At 45.8% G+C, this 21,036-nt stretch overlaps 1 protein-coding gene across 1 annotated transcript in view; it reads left to right on the top strand.

The window, feature by feature from the left end:
- The first annotated feature begins 6 nt into the window (after nt 1-6).
- DNAJC27 (DnaJ heat shock protein family (Hsp40) member C27) overlaps nt 7-21,036 on the top strand; it is a 48,341-nt gene continuing 27,311 nt past the window's right edge. Inside the window, exons 1-3 of the mRNA XM_082252585.1 lie at nt 7-48; nt 8,773-8,937; nt 16,490-16,612. Of these exons, the coding sequence (XP_082108711.1) occupies nt 22-48; nt 8,773-8,937; nt 16,490-16,612 (315 nt within the window). The 5' untranslated portion in view covers nt 7-21. The remainder of the gene's footprint in view (nt 49-8,772; nt 8,938-16,489; nt 16,613-21,036) is intronic.

The following is a 21,036-nucleotide window of genomic DNA, read 5'->3' on the forward strand; positions in this document are numbered from 1 at the left end:
ATCAAGGTCAATATATTTGATATGGCAGGACATCCCTTCTTTTATGAGGTAGGACTGGATACGGTAATATGGGTATACTACAAAAATATAGTACTGTGATGTACATGCCGCCATCCCCAATAGTAAGATACCAAAAAACCAAAGACCAAGGGAGGTCCAGAAAAGCGGGACTATATCGGCATGTGTATGGTTGGAAGGATGCAATCACAACACCACTATGTAGCGACTTCGTCATCACTATTACAACATATACTATTACAGCATAGATCAATGTGAATAAGGGAAGGAACTTTTACATAGTGGTGTTGTGATTGCATCCTTCCAACCATACACATGCCGATATAGTCCCGCTTTTCTAGATCTCCCTTGGACTTTGGTTTTTTGGTATCTAATCTGGGTATACATTGGAGGTCCCAGACTTTCTGCCCCAAGTTTTGGGTTTGTTCCACTTCATTCTGAGCCTCGCCCACCTCATATTACCAGTACTAGCTATATATTCCAATACAGTCATATAAATTACAGCTGAACTTCAGGCGGATTTTCATTCATACGGAATGAGATTTTTATTTTTTTATTATTTTAGGCAAAGTAAGTGTCTAAATTTTGCAGTCCTTGTACAGCAAAGCTCCGAGTAGGTGACAGAGAAGCAGTACGACCAGCCAGTAAACTGCTGAATTGCAAGAAGCATCCTGATAGGAGAGAGCAGAGTGACTGAGTTCATTAGCCACTTCCCACAAAATAATGTACCTGTACGTCATTTTGAGGATGTGGTTGTACCGGACTGATGCCTGGAACCAGAAGCATCGCCCGGTACCATTTTTTAAAAAGCGAACAGTCAGCATTCATGTGATAACAACCGATGTGGCTAAGCAGCCGCTCAGCAGCCGTTATCACAAAAACTCCCAGCCCCCCCCCGCTGCCTTCCACTGCTCTGCCCGGGCCTTCTGTCCCACCGGGAAACGTCCACCAGCTGATGGGAGTCTTGAAGGAGGCCCGGAATCTGCTTCAATTGGGTCTCAGATGCGACATCCTGATTTCAGCCAACGGCGCTGATTTAAAAAGATGCAAAGTATTCAAAAACTGTTATTTTGGTGTTTTTTAATACTTTGACATGCAGAGTAGGGGTTTGGGGTCTTTTAGATATAAAGAGTACCTGTCACTGTCTTTTACCCATCCCTTATCCCTTGTGACAGCAATGAAAATGGTTAGATTTTTTTTTTTTAATTGGACAGTGTAAAAAAAAAAAAGATATATTTTTCTCTTTCGTTCATTGACAGACACAGCTCCTTGTTTGCTTGACCATTGGTTATACTGCCCCCCTACAGGAGTAAGGCACTAGGCAGGAAAAAGCTTGACTATGCCTATGGGGCAGTCCCAGTGTATACTCCCACTCCCAGCTATAGGCACTCCGTTTTTATTTCTGCCTAGTCAGGAGTAAGGACCTAGTTCCTTGCTGGGATCTCTGGTCCTAGCAATGTTTTCCTTTTAGATGGAACTTTTTCCTTTCTTTGTTACTTTGTTCCTGTGAGATTCTACAATCAACTGCCGGACTGGGCGACAGACTGGATAATCTAGATCCACAGGGTCCCCCCGGTCTGGCCAGTGAGCGCGTGCAGGTCTCAGTGCCGCACTAGGGGGCCGTGACATAGCCCCACTGGACAGGGGCTGACCTGCGAGTTGAACGCCTTGCGATGGCGCATAGGACCGACAGCCCCCACATTCCGATTGAGCGGTGCCCACCCTGTTACTGGTATGGTAAATAGCTGTCCCCACGTTTCCCCTGAAGGGTTTTGGGGTGGACGTGGGCGTCTCCCTGGGAAGGTGGGACCCTTGGGTTCCCCTCCTTCCCCCCCAGCCCCTCTAAAATTTCGGTGGTCACTGGGGGGGTCTTCTGGCTTCACCCCCCCTCCCTGGGTGAGGTTATGAGCTGGCTTTTGCCACAGGCTCTTAAAAGGGGCTTGTTGGAGTTGCTGCTGGCTGGGTTTTTCCTGGTGTGCAACGGGGGGTTAAGCAGGGTTCTTCGCCACCCTGGGGGTTGATGACTAAGGCAGGAATGTCCTTTGGACTCTCTGCTGCAGTTGTTGGGCTGGGGGAGCCAATGGTTTAGAATCCGCGGGTCCACACGTCACGCGGCTGGATCTGTGACTTTGCAGCCTACTGGTCAGGGGCTCTGTGGGGTGGCCCCAGTGAGGGTGCCTGCAGCCACTACCCTCCATTTGGGCATCCGCCCTCCCCTCTGCTGCCCCTGGGTGGTCGGCTCCGCTGGGGCTCACGCCCAAGCGACTGGGTGTCCACAAAAATTTAGGCCGAAACTTGTGGCCTACTAGGCCATGCGGCCGAGTCAGAAGCCTCCATTAGGGGGCTACCCCAGTGAGGTTGGCTGAAGCCCCTGCGCTTTCTTTCGGCGCTTGCCTAGCTGGGATCCGTGCACTTGCGGCTGGGTCTCCAAAAAAGCCTACTAGGCATGGCGGCCAGCTTGGCGCCTCCCTTGGAAGGTGTGGCGCTGTGGAGTAGTTTATTTTTTGCTGGCAGCCATGCCGCCATTATTGTGTAGGTCACCTGCCCCTTTTTAGCGCTGCAGGACCAGCAGGGTACCCTGCCTGCGTGTCTGCGGCTTGGCGTGCGGCCCCCTTTTTAGTGGGGTTTTTTTTTTATATTGTATACGGGCCTCTAATGGAAGGGGCTCGGAGGGCGGCCCCCTTGTGTTTTTTTTGTTTTTTTGCGGTGTCTGGTAGGTGGTCCATTCGTGGGTCCTTGGTCGGCGGTCCTCCCCTGATATGTTTTCTGGGTAAGCTTAGTATATAGCGCCCCCCGCCCTCCCCTTCTTCATCTGTTTTCTAAAATCCTGAATCTGTTTCGGCCGTCGTGGACTGGGTCTGCGTCCACACACCCGGAGTGATAGTGAGGATGATTCCTCTGCTCCTCTAGCACGCATAAAAAGGCGCTGGTGGATGCACCGATTAGGTCAGTGCGTTAAAATGGAGGATGCGGCTGATGCTGCGTCTGAGGCATCGGTCATTTCTGGCACCCACAGGCCCTCTAAAGCGGCGAGGGTGTTCCCCTTTTCCGCTTACTTTGACAACATTGTCACAAAACAGTGGGGTTGTCCAAAAAGCGTTTTGCTATGCGGTATCCTTATGAGGATTCCCTGCTTAAAAAGTGTACGGCCTGTAGTGGACTCGCTGGTTTCCAGTTTAAATAAAACTACCTTAATTTCGGTTGAGGAGTCCCTGGCCTTTAAAGATCCAACTGATAGGGCAGGGGCTCTGGCACTTAGGCCGGTATTTACTATTGCCCTGGTGTCGCAAAAGCTGACCAAGTGGGCTAAACTTTTAAGCCGGGACCTGGGGGGGGGAAACAACTTCCTCCTTCCTTTTGCGGAGCTGGCGGATCAGTTGGTCCAGGGTCTACAGATTCTGTGATGCCCCTTTGGATGCAGCTCCTTTGATTCTAGGCTGACTGTATCAGCAGTGGTCCTTCATCGTATTATCTGGCTGAAATGCTGATCTGCGGACCAGACTTCTAAAGAAGGCCTTATCTGATCTCCCCCCTTGGAGGGGGTCGCCTGTTTGGAGCTTCCTTTGATGACATCATTAAGAGTCTCACAGGGGGGGAAGAGTACTCTTCTTCCGCAGGCTACCCATAGGTAAGGAGTCCCGTCGTAGACCTGGGTCATTTTTCACGGCTCATAAGAAGCTTTTTCCTCCCTCAGGGTCTCAAGACAAGGGATCAAAGCCCTTCAGGGCCTCCACCGGAGGTTCCAAGAGGACCTGGTCTGGACAAGGCTTTCTCTGCATGAAGGGGAGCCTCATCCGTATCTGGGGTGGGGGACGTCTTCGCTAGTTTCAAGATCCGTGGACCCCCCCTGGTACAGGACAAATGGGTCCACAAAGTCATTTGGTCCGACTACAAGATCAAGTTTCGGTCTTCTCTTCCAAACTGCACTCGTCCCCAGATCACTTATGGGGGTTTCTTTGGGGCAGTGCAAGACTTGTTACTTAAAGGGGTGATTGTTCCGGTTTCGACTTCGGAACGTTTTCAGGGGTTTTACTCAAACCTCTTTACAGTTCCCAGGAAGGAAGGCAAGGTACGTCCAACTCTGGACCTCAAGGAGCTTAACTGCTTTGTACGGGTACAGACTTTCCCCATGGAGTCCATTCGCATGATAGTGGCCTCCCTACATCAGGGGGATTTTCTCGCTTCTATCGACATCAGGTATGCCTACCTTCACATTCCAATATATGTCGGTCATCAGCGATTCTCCTCATTGCTGTGGGCGAGGAGCATTATCAGTTTGTGGCGTTACCCATTGGTCTCGCCCCCGCTCTTTGGGTCTTCACAAAAGTGTTGGCCCCGGTGCTAGCATTGTTGCGTCAGCAGAGGATCGTGGTACTGGGGTACCTGGACGCTCATCACCTGCGAACGGATCCACCGACTGCTCTGATTGACAACTTGGAAAATACTCTGCGAACTCTGAGGGAGTTCACTTGGATTCTGAACCTTCAGAAGTCTGCTCTGGTTCCTTCCACAAAACTGGACTCTGGGTCTGACCCTGGACTCAGCCAGAGTGTTTCTTCCTCTGGAATAATTCCAGACATTGCAGGAGGCCATTCAGCTTCTGTTGTCCAGCAGATGGTCATCCCTCTGGGCTTGCATGCGGGTGCTGGGCCTGATGGTGTCTACCTTTTTGAGGTGGTTCCGTTTGCACAGTTCCACACAAGATCTCTGGAAAAAGAGATTCTGGTAAAATGGGACAAGAATCCATGGTCTGTAGAGATGGCTTTGGTCTCCGGCACTTCGACAGGGAAAATCTTTTCTCTTCCTGTACTGGACGGTTAACACCATGGATGCCAGCCTGTCCGGGTGGGGAGGCATCCTCGGCACAGATTGTGCTCAGGGGGTCTAGACTCTTCTTCATCTTCAGGGGGTGTCCTGTACGAATTCAATCGGACAATGCCACGGCCGGGTTCTGTCAATAGCCAAGGGGGCACAAAAGTGTCCTGGCAGCTCGGGAAGTAGATGGCATGCTAAGGTGGGCAGACTGATTTGTTCCAGCCCTCTCTGCTGTACACATTTCAAAGAAGGTACAGAGGTTTGTGGCACGGTCTCTGGATCCTCTGGCTAATGTCACAGACACATTATAGTGGCTCCAGACTGGCCTCGCCGGTCTTGATACGCCGCTCTGGTATGGCTGGTCACTGATGCTCATTGGAGACTTCCTCTCAGGGAAGGTCTGCTGTCCCAAGGGTCAATCTTCCTTCCTGCTTTACAGTTGCTGGCTTTAACGGGTTGGCTGTTGAAAGCCAGGTGCTGAAGGATAGAGGTTTGTCTGAATCTGTAATTCCTACGCTGTTACAGACTAGAAAATCTACCTCTAGGTAGATCTACTATCGTGCTTGGAAGATGTACATTGCGTCGTGTGAGTCTCTTGAGGTTCCCCCTTTTCCTCCAACGAGGGGTTGAACAGCACCTGGCCTTGGGTACCATTAATGGCCAGCCTTCGGCTTTGGTGGTTTCCTTTAATGTCCATTAGCCACATATTCCTTGGTGCGTACCTTTATCCAGGGAGTTCGACTCTTGGCTCCTCCAGTGTGGTCTCCATTGCTGCCGTGGGACCTCAATTTGGTTGTCAGTTCTCCAGAAACCTCCCTTCGAAAATATTAGGAAGGTTCCCCTGCTTACGTTGTCCCAGAAGGTGGCCTTTTTGGTGGCTATTACTGCTGTGCGCAGGGTGTCATAGCTGGCGGCATTGTCTTGTCATTCACATTACCTGGTGGTTTATAGAGCTATGGTGGTTCTTCGTCCCTGTCCGTCGTTCCTTTCAAAGGTCATCTCTGATTTCCATTTGAATGAAGACATTGTGTTTCCTTTCCTATGTCCCAGGCCTAAACATCCGAAGGAAATTGCCTTGCATTCCCTGGATGTGGTTTGGACAATCAGGGTGTACCTGGCAGCTACAGAGTCTTTTAGTAAGTCAGACTCACTATTTGTACTCACAGATGGACCTCGGAAATGGTTGGCTACTTTCTGCTGTGACCAATTCCAGATGGATCAGACAGACCGACAGACAGGCTACTTCTGCTGTGACCAATTCCAGATGGATCAGACAGACAGTGATTAGGGCCTATTTCATTAGGGGTCAGGTTCCTCCTTTCCCTGTTTAGGCGCACTCTATTTGGGCGCTTAGTGCCTCCTGGGCCTTCCGTCATCGGGCGTCAGTGCTGCAGATTTGCAAGGCGGCCACCTGGTCCTCTGTGCACACTTTCACAAAGTTTTTTTATAAGGTGGATGTGTTCACACCTGCGGATGCTTCTTTTGGCTGCAAGTTTTTCCAGGCTGCTGTTTAGAGGACCTGGTCCTCTGAGGGTGTATTGTTTTATACAGGTGAGCTCCAGTTGTTTATGGTTGAGCTCCATGTTATCTGGTTGGCTACGGTTTAGCCTTGAGATATTTTTCTTGCTGTTCCCACCTCTCATGTTTGACACTGTTTTGGGACGTACCAATGGTCAAGAAGATATGGAGCTGTGTCCGTCAATGAACGAAAGAGAAAATGGGATTTTTGACTTACCGTAAAATCCATTTCTCTGATGTTCACTGACGGACACAGCACCCACCCCTCTGTGGAGTTGGCTTTCTTCTGACACTGTTTGTAACAAAACTGAGTGCCTATAGCTGAGAGTGGGAGTATACCCCCTGGGACTGCCCCATAGGTGGCGTTGTCTAGCTTTTTCCCGCCTAGTGTCCTACTCCTGTAGGGGGCAGTATAACCAATGGTCAAGAAGATAAGAAGCTGTGTCAATGAACATCAGAGAAAAGGACTTTATGGTAAGTCAAAATTCAAATTTTTTAAAACATCCCAGTCCCCGCGTGCTCGCGCGCCAAAGAAAACGCATATGTAAGTCGTGGCTGTAAATGTAAACAGTGTTCAAATCACACGTGAGGTATCGCCGCGATCGTCAGAGCAAGACCAATAATTTTGGCAAAAGACCACCACTGTAACTCCAAACTGTTACCCGTTCATTTTTTAAACCGTCGCTTATAGAGATTTTTAAGTCCCGTAGTTTGTTGCCATTCCACGAGTGCGTCTAATTTTAAAGCATGACATGTTGGGTATCTTGGCGTAACATCATCTTTCACAATATACCAAAAATTGGGCTAAGTTTACTGTTTCGTTTTTTTTTTTTTTTAATTCATTGAAGTGTATTTTTTCTAAAAAAAAAAATTGCGGTTGAAAGATCGCTGCACAAATACCGTGTGACATAAAATAGTGCAAAGACAACCATTTTATTCTCCAGAGTCTCAACATGCTAATGAAATGATTAAACAAAACCTCTGTTTTCATTACATTCCTCCATTTATTCTGAGTTTCTGTGCTTCTCTAGGCAATGCAGGCAGATTGTAGTTGGTGGGAGGGGCCAGCATGGTGCTATACGTAGGTTTGCTGGGTATAAATGAGCCGGGAGGAGTGAACATTCATAGGCTGGCTGTATTTGCATGCAGGTGATGTTGAGCCTCCACAATCGAATGAATTGAAATCCAGTGAATGAAAGGGGTGGGGTGCGGGCCAGGGACAGTCTGGCTGGGGGAGGAAAGAGCTAGATTATTCTGGACTTGCTTCAGCCAGGAAATGCGGCGTGCTGTATCTGACTCGCTGCAGCTTTGTATACACATTGTGAGAAGCTCACAGTGTGCAGTGAAATCAGAGTAAGCCATTTCAGTACAGAAGAGGAGGCGGTACATCGGTGTAAGAATGAGGGGAAGGATGGAGGGCAGCTTCAAAACAAGCAATATTCTACATTTGATTTCTATGGAGAACATACAGCTGGTTAAATGTCACATCTGTTCAACTAGAATGCTGCAGGCTATGAATAAAGTTGGAAGCTGTAACAATGCCAAGGATCCATTCCATTGTTAAATATGAACAATCTGTTTATGGCATCATGTTCTTCTCTATGCATAAAAAAATTTTCATATGTATGTCTGCAGCATTCACACAGACGCAATGAGTTATCACCGCATCGTTTGTAATATGAAAATTTCCTATGATCGTCAGCTCCATCTAGTGGCATAAGTTAGCTCAATCAAGAGAACAAACATTTTTTGGCCAGGCAGCGGACGATCACTGAAGGTAATCATAGTACAAATAATATGGTGATAATTAATTGCGCCTGCACAATTGCTTAAAGTTCAACTGTGAGCAAAAAACCCTCGCACAGCCTCATTGCCAGTGTTAACTGCTTGTTTTTGTCTAGGGGAGAGGAGAAGGGAGAATTACCTGCCTAATCCTCCGATCCTCTTTGCATAAAACCGGGCCCTTTGGCTCCTGCCTCCCCATCCCCACAGTCTTGTACAGTGGACTGTTCCTGACGCCATCAAGCCTGTAGACCTGCTTTGGACGTGAGGACATCAGGAACAGTCCACTGCTGGATTGTGGGGGAGTGTCCTTTGCCGCTGGAACGGAGGTTGACCCTGGACAAGACAAGAAGTTGGGAAAACGTTTGTTTCTTGCCCCAAGTTGGGCTTTAAGACATCCACTTGGCAAATGTTTTATATGTAGACCCCTTTGTATGCATGGTGACTTTTTTACCCGTTGCACTGTTTTTTTTACCCATTGCACAATTTTTGCTGAGCTGCAAAGTCATGGAGTTCTTAAAAATTCAATGGATGGACTTTTCTTTTTTTTAACAAATCTATGTATTCTGCAGCTGATTTTCCTCCAGAGGAGGTGTTAGATGTTCTCATTCTTCTCTCTCTGGGAACTCTCCCCCCTAGGTACGGAATGAATTCTATAAGGACACGCAGGGGGTGATTCTGGTGTATGACGTGGGCCTGAAAGAGTCCTTCGATAGCCTGGATGCCTGGCTAGCAGAGATGAAGCAGGAGCTGGGCCCTCAGGGGAACATTGAGAATGTCGTCTTTGCCGTCTGTGCAAACAAGGTGAGCGGGGATGCAGAGCATAATTGATGTCATAGCTGCACTTTGTGTTCAAAGGTTTTTGAACACCTGACCATTCAGTGGTTGTTGGAGATTTCTTCCCTCCTCCCCTTTCCAGCACCTGTCTTGAGGAGGCCATCTTGGTAGAGGCAGGGCTTTGCTTCCTCATGTCAGATCTGTCCTTCTAATGACTGGTGGGGTAATGATGAAGCAGCAGAAGAGGTGGAAGAAGCACAGATCTACCTTTTCTCCCCCTTCCAGCACTTGTCTCTGTGTGGAGGAGGCCATCTTAGCAGAGGCAGGGCTTTGCTTCCTCATGTCCGATCTGCCCTTCTAATGACTGATGGGGTAAGGATGAAGAAGCCGCAGAAGAGGTGGAGGAAACACAGATCCACCTCTTCGCCCCATTCCAGAACTTGTCTCTGTGTGAAGAAGGCCATCTTGGTAGAAGTAGGGCTTTGCTTCCTTGTTTCAGATCTACCATTCTAACGACTGGTGGGGTAATAGAGGTGGAGGAAGCACAGACCTGCAGAATAGATGAAGCAGGGAGATCCTTGCTATGCAGTTCCTCGGGTACAGCTTCCCCTCCAGCAAGGAGAACAGTGAGCAGCTCAGTAGTGATATCACCAGATCTCACCCCAAGTCTGGTGAGACCAGCAGATCCAAAGATTGGAGAAACAGAAGCAGGGGAGGTCCTTGCACTGCAGTTCCTCAGCTACAGCTTCCCCTCCAGCAAGAACAGTGATCAGTACAGTAGTGTTATCACCAAATCTCACTCCAAGTCTGATGAGACTAGCAGATCAACAGAATGGAGAAACAGTAGCAAGGGAGATCTTTGCACTGCAGGTCGTCAGGTACAGCTTCTCCTCCAACAAGTAGAACAGTGATCAGGACAGTAGTGCTATCACCAAATCTCACTCCAAATCTAGTGCGATTAGCAGCTCCATAGAATGGGGAAACAGAAACAGGGAGATCCTTGCACTGCAGGTGCTCAGGTCCAGCTTTCCCTCCAGCTAGGAGAAGAGTTATCAGCACAGTAGTGATATCACCAAATATGCTGAGACTAGCAGATCCACAGAATGAAGAAACAAGTTGGAGAGATCCTTAGACTGCAGGTCCTCTGGTACAGCTGCCTCTACAGCAAGGAGAGCAGTGAGACAGGTGTCATTCCACAGCCTCAGTGGTGTAAATTTTGGGGTACATGGTATATCCTGACGAACGTTTTTTTTAAGGTATACCCCTGGTAAATCCATGTAAGAAGTAAACATTTGCTTTCTCCCACTTCTCAGAGCCTCTCAGTTTTAAGATGTAACTCACTGTAAGATGTAAGTTATTCCAGAATGATGAAAATTATGTGTGGTATGTAGGTCTAGTTAGAGTTTTTGCGGCTGTCCATACTTAATGTACAAGGGGATATGTTAAGCCCCTTTGGAAGCGTCCTAATTCCAAAAGAAATAGAAGGGTTCCTGTTGAAGAGCAGCCACCACTATCCTTTGGGTCGGCTCCTCCGTGTCCGAATTGTCCCACCCTACCGTTTTGTTGTAGAGGAGATGCTAAAAAGTCAAGCTTGGCGTTGGGTACAGCAAGGTCTTCTACATCTTTTGGGAGTTGAAGGCATTTGAGTTCGATCCTAGCCTGGTTGCTTTCCAAATTTAGGTTCCTAAACGGCAAGTCACGTTGTCGAAAGATTTTCGGAGGGCGTTTTCCAAAGATTTTCCACACAGGAGCATTGTGTTGGGTGTATAACAATTGCGTCATCCAAATCATTATAATTAAAGTGGTGCTCCAGGCTCCTTCACAAAAAAAAAAATGAAAGTCAGCAGCTACAAATACTGTAGCTGCTGACTTTTAATATAAGGACACTTACCTGTCCACAAATCCAACGGTGTCTTTATCCGAGCCAATTTTTCAATCCGCTCTCGGATGCTGACGCCGCCAACTTGGGTAAAGGAAACCGGCAGTCAAGCCTTGCGGCAAAGTCAGCCAGAAGTGTGAGTGGGTACCTGGTTTTGACCTTTTTGAAAGGTGCCAAATGTGGCAGCGGATGGGGGGGGGGGGGGGGTAGGAAAGTTTGCCTTTCCTGCAGCAGACATCAGTAGTTCAGAAACGTGATTTTTGTTTCCTTTTTAAACCAGACAGTCGTCTACCTTGGATTCTCACATGCCTCCTGCTTGCACGGAAACCCATCCTTAATGATTGGACTCAACTCACACCTCCATCTGTAGGTCAGCTTACAAAAGACCTGAGCGCCCTCTTCCAGAAAGATTACCTCAACACGGATTTCAACCATGCACCCTCCAAAACCAGCTTTGACACTAAATGGCTGCTCTTTGCAACCAAAACATGGCCTTCCCAATCTATTGACTTCAGCAACAAAGATTTCACTTATTTCTTTGCCTCAGCCCCCGACTTGGATGGATGAACTTACTTGCTCTTATCCCACCCAGACCCATCCAACCCTTTTAATGCTTATGGGTAATGCCCAGATGTCTATTACATACCTTAACCTCACTTTTCCAGGTCCACATGGCTTATCCCTTCCTCCGACTTTGACATTCTTCTCCTTATCCTGTATCCTCCTCTCCAATTATCCCATCTTTCCCTTCCTCCTCCTCCCCTGTTAGACCCCCCCTACATCGCGCCAGCCACGGTTCGATTGTACATGGTGCATTGTTCACGACCTTTTCTTCTGAACCAGTTGTACTTTTTGATACACTGTTCTGTTTATTGTATTGTTACGTTTCTCAATAAATTCTACTTAAAAAAAAAAAAAAAAGTCAAATTATAGAATAAAATATACACCAATCAGCCATAACTTTTTGACCACCCACCTAATATTGACTAGGTTCCCGTTTTGCTGCCATAACAGCCCTGACCCATCAAGGCATGGACTCCACTAGACCTCTGAAGGTATGCTGGGGTATCCCGCACCAAGCGGAAAGTAGCAGATCCTAGAAGTCCTTTAAGTTGTGAGGTGGGGCCTCCATGGATCAGACTTTTGCTTCCAGCACATTCCATAGATGCTCGATTTGGGTTGGTATCTGGTGAATTTGAAGGCCAAGTCAACACCTGAAACTCGTTGTGTTCCTCAAACCATTCTTGAACCAGTCTCTAATCGCCACTATTATTAGTAAAAAAAAAAAAATTCCGTAAATATATGCCATAGTTTGTAGACGCTATAACTTTTGTGCAAACTAATCAATATAGGTTTATTGGGATTTTTTACTAAAAATATGTAGCAGAATACAGATTAGCCTACATTTATGAGGGAATTTGATTTTTTTTTTTTAATTTCTATTGAATGTGTTTTTAAAAAATATATATATATTTTTTTTAATTGTCGGTCTTTTTTTGATTACTGTATAGCGCAAAAAATAAAAACCATAGAGGTGATCAAATACCACCAAAAGAAATCTCTATTTGTGGGGAAAAAAAGGACATCAATTTTATTTGGGTACAGTGTTTCACAACTGTGCAATTGTCAGTTAAAGTAACACAGTGCTGTATCACAAAAAAATGGCCTGGTCATGAAGGGGGGTAAATCATCCAGAGCTTAAAGTGATTGTACAAACATGTCATACTTACCTGCTCTGTGTAATGGTTTTGCACAAAGTGGGCTGGATCCTCCTCTTCTTGGGTACCTCTTGGTCTCTCCTGGCCCCTCCCTCCCTGTTGAGTGCCCCCACAGCGAGCAGCTTGCTATGGGGGCACCCGAGCCGAGTCACATCTCTCTGTGTCCATTCAGACATGGAGAATAGCGCTACCTATCAGATTCTTCAACCGGAAATGACGTACGGACTAGAACAACCTACTGCGCATGCGTCATGCATTGCAGCATGGCCACTATGAGGTCCAATAGGTTTCCTAATGTGACAGAACACGAAGCAGAGGTAGACATCTTCTTATTCCCATGCAAGTCTTGAATTTTACATTTATTTTAGCAGTAAACGCACCTTATATACTAAATCACAGTATTACATTTGTATTATTACTGTAATATAGTAAATATAGCAAGAAACCTGCAGGTAGAAGGTGGCGACGTCCATCTGGGTTCACCCCGCACTGCTCAGCGACAAATGGATTGAATAGTGAAATAGACTTTCACTCGGTCGCGGTGAAATAGTCTATTTCAGTATATAAGGTGAGTTTACTGCTAAAATAAATGTAAAATTCAAGACTCGCCTGGGTGTAAGAAGATGTCCGCCGCTGCTTCGTATTCTGTCACATTCGGAAACCTATTGGACCCCATAGCGGCCATGTTGGGACGTATGGCGCATGACGTTTGCAGAGATCGCATGTAATTCGGAGCGCACTGCTCCTAATTACATGCGATCTGATGTGCGGATGCGAGTTCAGCCATACACTTTGTATGGCTGAATTCGCACTGTATCCGCACAAAACACGCACATGAGGCTTTTTTTGAGCCGCAGTAGAATCGGATCGCATAGTGGTTCACACTTGTGCGATCGGATTCTGTGCGTACTTGCAGATCGCACTGCGATATGCGATCGCAACTGGGGGTGTCGTTAACTTTTAATTGACACCCCCTGCGTATCGCATATGGCAGTGTGAACTGCCAGACTTGCGGATGCGGGAACACGCTGCATATTCGCAGCGTTCCCGCATCGCAGAAGTGTGAACCGGCACTAAGTTCTTGTCCGAGCGTCACTTCCGGTTGCAGAATCTGATAAGTAGCAGTATTCTGATAGAACACTGGCCTTGCCCCTTTTCTATCCTGATCGGCTGACTGACTTTGACAGCAGGGGGAGCCAATGGTGCTGCGCTGCTGTCTCAGCCAGTGAGGAGTGGAGTCCCGGGCAGCTCAGATACTCCTGCAACATCGCTGGCTGAAGATGGGCTCAGGTAAGTATTAGGGGGGCTAAATGAGGCCGCTGCACACACAGAAGGGTTTTTTTTTTTTTTATTTTAATGCATTCTATGCATTCAGTGAATCTAGTGCTGATTTTGATAACAAATTTCAAATTAGTTTTAGTCTTAGTCTTTTAACCACTTCCCGACCACCCGCCGCCTTTTGCCTTTTTTACTGCGGCAAAGTGTCTCTCTTGCGCAAACCGACAGGGATCGGTCACGCGCGGGAAGATAGGGGGTGAGCGCGCGCCGGCGCGCTTCCGCCCCCACTCGGCGGGTAGGAAGCCAATGCGTGTGTCAGGCGGCTCTGATTGCCGCCTGACACCCGCGATCGCTCCCCACTGAGAGAGGAGGAGGGTCGGCCGTTGTGAATGTCCTTCTCCCTGAAATGATCACAGAGCTCATGTGATCCTTCTATATAGGAACACATGTCTCTATGGTCTCTATGGCCACGCCCCCCCCCCCCCCCCCCCACAGTTAGAATCACTCCCCTAGGGTCACATTTAACCCCTTGATCACCTATACTGTTAACCCCTTCTCTGCCAGTGTGATTATTACAGTAACAGTGCATATTTTTAGCACTGATTACTGTAGTAATGTCACTGGTACCCCCAAAAAGTGTCAAAAATGTCAGGGGTTCGATCTGTCTGCTGCGATATCGCAGTCCCGCTAAAAATCGCAGATCGCCGCTATTACTAGTAAAAAAATGACATAAATCTTTCCCATAGTTAGTAGACGCTATAACTTTTGCGCAAACCAACCAAAATACGCTTATTGCAATTTTTTTTTTTTTTTAACAAAAATATGTAGCAGACAACAAATTGGCCTAAAATGTTACATTTTGATTTTAAAGTTTTTTTTTTTTTATTATTTTTTATTGGGACTGTTGTATAGCAGAATGTGAAAAATATTGTTTTTTTTTTTTCAAAATTGGCGCTCTTTTTTTTATTTATAGCTCAAAAAATAAAAATCGCACAGGTGATCAAATATCACCAAAAGAAAGCTCTATTTGTGGGAAAAAAAGGACTTCAATTTTATTTGGGTACAGCGTTGCACGATCGCACAATTGTCCGTTAAAAAAGTAACGCAGTTCCGAATCGCAAAATAGGGCCTGGTCATTAACCACTTAAGCCCCGGAGGATTTGGCTGCTAAAGGACCAGGGGTTTTTTTGCGATTTTTTACTGCGTGACTTTAACGGACAATTGCGCGGTCGTGCGACGCTGTACCTAAACGAATTTGACGTCCTTTTTTTCCCACAAACAGAGCTTTCTTTTGGTGGTATTTGATCACCTGTGCGATTTTTTGATCACGCGCTATAAACAAAAAAAGAGCGTAAATTTTGCAAAAATAACAATATTTTTCACATTTTTTTATTTGAAATTCCCCAAAAAAAAAAGTAAAAATCAAAATTTTTTTAACATTTTTCGGCCAATTTGTTTTATGCTACCTATGTTTGGTAAAAAAAATCGCAAAAAGCGTATTTTGATTGGTTTGCGCAAAAGTTATCGCGTTTACTAACAAAGGGAAAGATTTTTGTCATTTTTGGTGTTTTTTTTTTTTAACGCGTAATGGCGGCGATCTGCGATTTTTTTTTTCGGTACTGCGACATTGCGGCGGACAGATCGGACCCTTGACTGACATTTTTGACACTTTTGGATGTACCAGTGACATTACTGCAGTAATCAGTGCTATACATATGCACTGTTACTGCAAAAATGACACTGGCAGGGAAGGGGTTAACTTTATTGGACAGGGAGGGGTTAAGTGTGTCCTAGGGGCGTGATTCTAACTGTATAGGGACATTCCTATTGGTGTAAAAGCAAAGATCAACCGTTCTACATAGTAGAACGGACAGATCTTCACTTTTACACAGGGAGAACTGACAGGCAGCTTGTTTACATAAGCTGCTCTGTCTTTCTCCCTTCACAGGAGCGATCGCAGTGTGACTGGCGGACATCGAGTCCGCCGGTCACACGCACTGACTTGTCTGTGAACGAGCCGCGGCGGGCGCGCGCCCGCCCGCGATAGGCTCGCAAGTCAGTGACAGGCGAGTGACGTACCGATACGTCACTCTGCCTGGCCGGGGCTGACCGCCGCAGTATATAGTCGTGCGGCGGTCGGCAACCGGTTAAGGGGGCAAATCCTTCCGGTATTAAAGTGGTTAAATTAAAATTACATTTTTATTTTTCGTATTTAAGCCATCGGAATTTTTTTAGTTTTAGTCCTATTTTAATTGAGTGTTAAAGTAGTTCTAAAGATAGGTGCCTACTGCTTTGTAGTGCTGACTGTTGATGTTTTATACTATGAAAATCAAAATAAAAAGAATTTTCATAAAATAGGTTCTAAAGGCGGAAGGTTTTTTTTTTTTTAAATCTGAATGCATTCTATGCCTTTTAAGGAAAGGAGGATCCGAGCTGCCCTGTGCAAAACCAACTGCACAGAGCTGGTAAGTGTGACATGTTTGTTATTTTTGAAATAAAAAAAAAAGACTTTTATCTCTTTTAATCTTGTCGACAAAATTAACACTGGTGTACAGATATAAGAGCCGACGTGGTAAGTAGCTAGGGAACTAAATGCCATCTATAAAGGACGATCTGACTGCCTATAAGTTGGGTACGAGATGTATTTTGATGTCTACATTAGCTACCTGGCCCTTACTGTATGTAACCTGTCTGCTTCTTCCAGATTGACTGCGCAAAGCATCGCTGCGTGGACGAGAGTGAGGGTCGGTTGTGGGCAGAGAGCCGTGGCTTCCTGTACTTCGAGACCTCAGCACAGAGCGGAGAGGGGATAAATGAGATGTTCCAGGTATTGTCTGTATCTATTAGGATGAGTAACAGCGCTAAAATAAATGAATAAACCTAAAGAAAAGGGAAACCCTCCATAGCGGGAACCTCTAATGTGCAATATCATTACATACATACAGATAAATAAAAAAGCAGAGTTGTGCTTAAAGGGTAACTCAACTTTCGTGGGGAAAAAAAGCTAATAAAGAAAAACAATATAGAGTATACAATTGGGACACAAATCATATTGTAATTTAATGTTATTAAAAATGACCTTTCCTTTTCAATCTGCAGCTGTTGTAATTTTCTGAAAACGCAATGCAATATGGCCGCCTGGGGCTGTTCTGTACACAGAATGTATACTGACCACACCAGCAGAAACATAATTTCCTGCTTGTGTGATTGGCTCACCAATTTTCCCAGAAGTCTACACTAAGATACAAGTCAGATTTCTGGCATCCCCTGCAACACAAATTTCATTTTTGGTGAGATACTCCCAATAGGAACACATCTAAAGGGATGCAAGCCCAGCAGCTTTCTTCATTAGAGCCCTGCAGCTGACAGATAGACCCACTCAGCATAGAGGAACAGACAATGATGTCTTCAGAGGAACAGAAGGTAGGAATCTGCAACAAAGTTTGTTAAAACCCCTGCAATGTACAGAGATCACCCAGAGGGGAATGTTTTTTTCTCAACAAAAGTGGAGTTACACTTTAAAATGCCATGTATATAAAATGAAGGTGTGAGTATACATAGTAATAAATTCCAGTGGGTACAGTCCCAAATAAAGAGCAACTCAATAATACACTAATGCTTCACTGTCCAGCATATAATGTGTTACCATCCACCACCAATTATGGTTATCCAACGAAAAGAGCACCACCACCAAGGAGCAAAATCGCTGCCTCTTTCCAGTTGTACTGGACCTTTCGTTACAGGAGGCCAGCAACACTTTGTGGCTGATTACCCTGCCAGGGTCTTTGAGATGGCAATCCTATGGGTGTTCCAACGGTGCTTGTGTGGTATAAACTTCAGGCGCCAACATCCATACGGAAGAGCGGTCCTGAAGCTATGGTCAGTCTGATCCTCTCCCCAGGACAGGATCTCCGCTTCCCTAGACAAGTAGAAAGTTTCCCGCAGGAGGCAGCGTGCTGTCACGGTGGATAACCATCTGTATCTGCATTGTGGTTTCTCCTGCTTTGCTTCTCCTTGCCTGCAAAGCCCCCAGTGGTAGCTGAAACTGAGCCCCAGAGTTTTGTACTAGTGACGTCAGGTTATTTATCTCCTCCTCCTGCTGGTAAGACTGTAACCTGTCAGTCTGACATTCTATATTATGACAACGAGGCTCACCGGAGGATCCAGCGCCCCTGCTGGGTGGCTGCTGCCTGTGACATGGGTAACAAGGAGAAGTCAAGCCCCATATTTCCCCCTTCCCGACTTCCACACATACTACATTCGTGCCCAAAAGTTTTGAGAATGACACAAATATTAATTTTCACAAAGTCTGCTGCTTCAGTGTTTTTAGATCTTTTTGCCAGATGGTACTATGGTATACTGAATTATAATTACAAGCATTTCATAAGTGTCAAAGGCTTTTATTGATAATGACATTAGGTTTACACAAAGAGTCAATATTTGCAGTGTTGACCCTTCTTTTTCAAGACCTCCGCAATTCGCCCTGACATGCTGTCAGTCAACTTCTGGGCCATATCCTGGCGGATGGCGGCCCATTCTTGCATAATCAATGCTTGGAGTTTCTCAGAAACTGTGGGTTTTTTTTTTTTATTCACCCCCGCCTCTTGAGGATTGACCACAAGTTCTCAATGGGATTAAGGGCTAGGAGTTTCCTGGCCAAAATTTTGATTCTTTGTTCTCCAAGCCACTTAGTTATCACTTTTTCCTTATGGTAAGGTGCTCCATCATACTGGAAAAGGCTTTGTTCCTCACCAAACTGTTCTTGGGTGGTTGGGAGAAGTTGCTCTTGGAGGATGTTTTTGTACCATTCTTTTTTTCATGGCTGTGTTCTTAGGCAAAATTGTGAGTGAACCCACTGCCTTGGCTGAGAAGCAATCCCACACATGAAGGGTCTCAGGATTCTTTACTGTTAGCAAGAGCCGTGGCTTCCTTACTTAGCTTCTCCGGACAAGGTTTTTTTCTGGATGCCCCAAACAATCGGAAAGTGGATTCATCAGAGAAAATTACTTCACCCCAGTCCTCAGCAGTCCAATCCCTGTACCTTTTGCAGAAGATCGGTCTGTCTCTGGTGTGTTACCTGGGGAGAAGTGGTTTCTTTGCTGCCGTTCTTGACACCAGGCCATCCTCCAAAAGTCTTCTCCTCACTGCATGCAGATGCCCTCACACCTGCCTGCTGCCATTCCTAAGCAATCTCTGCACTGGTGGTGCCCCGATCCTGCAGCTGAATCAACTGTAGGAGACGGTCCTGGCGCTTGATGGACTTTCTTGGGCGCCCTGAAGCCTTCTTCACAAATGCAGTGGAAATGTGTTTTTTTTTTTTTTTTTTTTTTTTTTTTTTTTTTTTTTTAAGTTCATTTTCATGGCAAAGAGAAACTTTGCAATTCATCTGATCACTCCTCATAACATTCTGGAGTATATGCAAATTGCCATCATAAACACTGAAACAGCAGACTTTGTGAAAATTATTATTTGTGTCATTCTCAAAACATTTGGCCACGGCTGTATACGTCCTTGTTGGGAAGCGGTAATACCAAGCTCATGGCTGCACCCTTGATCCTGGTATGAAAATTTGCAGGCAGAGATGGGCTTTCCTCTACAGCTGCCTGATCACTTTTTCAGGTGCTTGAAAAGGGGCCCTCTGCAGATCCCAAGGTCTCTGGGGTGATTAGGGAGCCTGGGACACCTGTATCCTGTGTGGTCGGCTGAGTACAGAGGATCGAAGGTACATTCTGTACCCACACCTCCTCTTTGACAAACAAAGCTGGAAGCAAAGAGGATTTCATCACTTATGGTTTTGGTTTGTTGTTTTACCAGCCATTACTGGACACACAAGCATCTAATCATACCAGTCCCAGTTTGATCAGATGCTTTTGAGGGCAGAGAAGAGATGTGGGGTATAGACTATTTACAGTGGTTATAGAAAAGAATCCCTTTAAACGGGGGACACTTTAAAAATATCACAGCTTTGCAGCCTAAAATGAAGACAGACCAGTGCAACCTTTAACATCTAAGCTACAACACCAACATGTCAGAAAAAAAATAAAAAACGATCACTGAATTGGAAAAAGGATTGCCCCCTCCTAAAAATTAATCAGCTCAATTAGGTGTAGCTAATCACCTTCTCAATGGCACAAAAAACCATTTGACTTTTAATTTTGATTAGCTCAGCGTGAAAAGAGCTTTCCTGGTGCATTTCAGTCCCTGATAGTGCAACTGAAGCAAACAATCAACTATGGGTTGCAAGGCACTGTCACCGGGATCTCCAGGATAAAGTTGTGGACAGGCAGAAATCGGGAGGTGGATAAAAAAAACATTTCAAAGGCTTTATCAATGCCTAGAAGCACAGTCTATTATTAAGAAGTGGAAGGTATTTAGTACAACACAGACCCTCCCTGGATCAAGACGCCGCTACAATTCGGATGAAAGCCAGGAGGAAACTGGTCAGAGAGGATACCAAGAAGTCAACAGCAACTTTGAAGCAGTTGCAGGAATTTATTACAGAGTGGTCATTGTGTGCACGTGACAGCAATATCACAAACTCTCCACAAATGTAGCTTGCAAGAAAAAAGCCACTCCTCAAAGGCCACATGCAGTCACCACTGAGCTTTGCCAAAACGCTCCTTGAAGATTCTGAGGCCACATGGAAAAAGGTGTTATGGTCAGATGAGACTAAAATTTAATTATTTGGCCTCAGCACCAAACGATATGTCTGGCGGAAATCCATCCAAATAACACCATTCCTACAGTTAAGCATGGAGGTGGTAATATCCTCTTATGGGAGAAGGTAATATTCTGCTCTGGGGGTGTTTCTCTGCAGCAGGGACTGGAGCACTTGTCAGGATGGATGCAAAAAAAGGATGGGGCAAAGTACTGTCAAATTCTTGAAGAAAATCTGCTTCTCTCTGCCAGAAAGTGGTCAATGGGAAGAAGGTTTACCTTCCAACATGACAATGACCCAAAGCACACAGCAAAAAATGACCACACAGCAGTTGAAGTCCTTACATGGCCTAGTCAGATCCCAGACTTAAACCCCAATGAAAATCTGTGGAATGACTTCAAGACTGCAGTCCAGAAACGGTCGCCATCAAATTATTATTATACAGGATTTATATAGCGCCAACAGATGTAACTGAACTCGAGCAGTTCTGCAAAGAAGAGTGGGAAAAATTTAGTAGCGACATATCCCAACAGAATAAAGGCTGTGTTTAACGCAAAAGGTGGTTCAACAAAACAATGACATAAGGGGGGTGA

This window comes from Pelophylax lessonae (genome assembly GCF_965119305.1).
Source record: "Pelophylax lessonae genome assembly, chromosome: 3".
NCBI classification, from domain to species: Eukaryota; Metazoa; Chordata; class Amphibia; order Anura; family Ranidae; genus Pelophylax; species Pelophylax lessonae.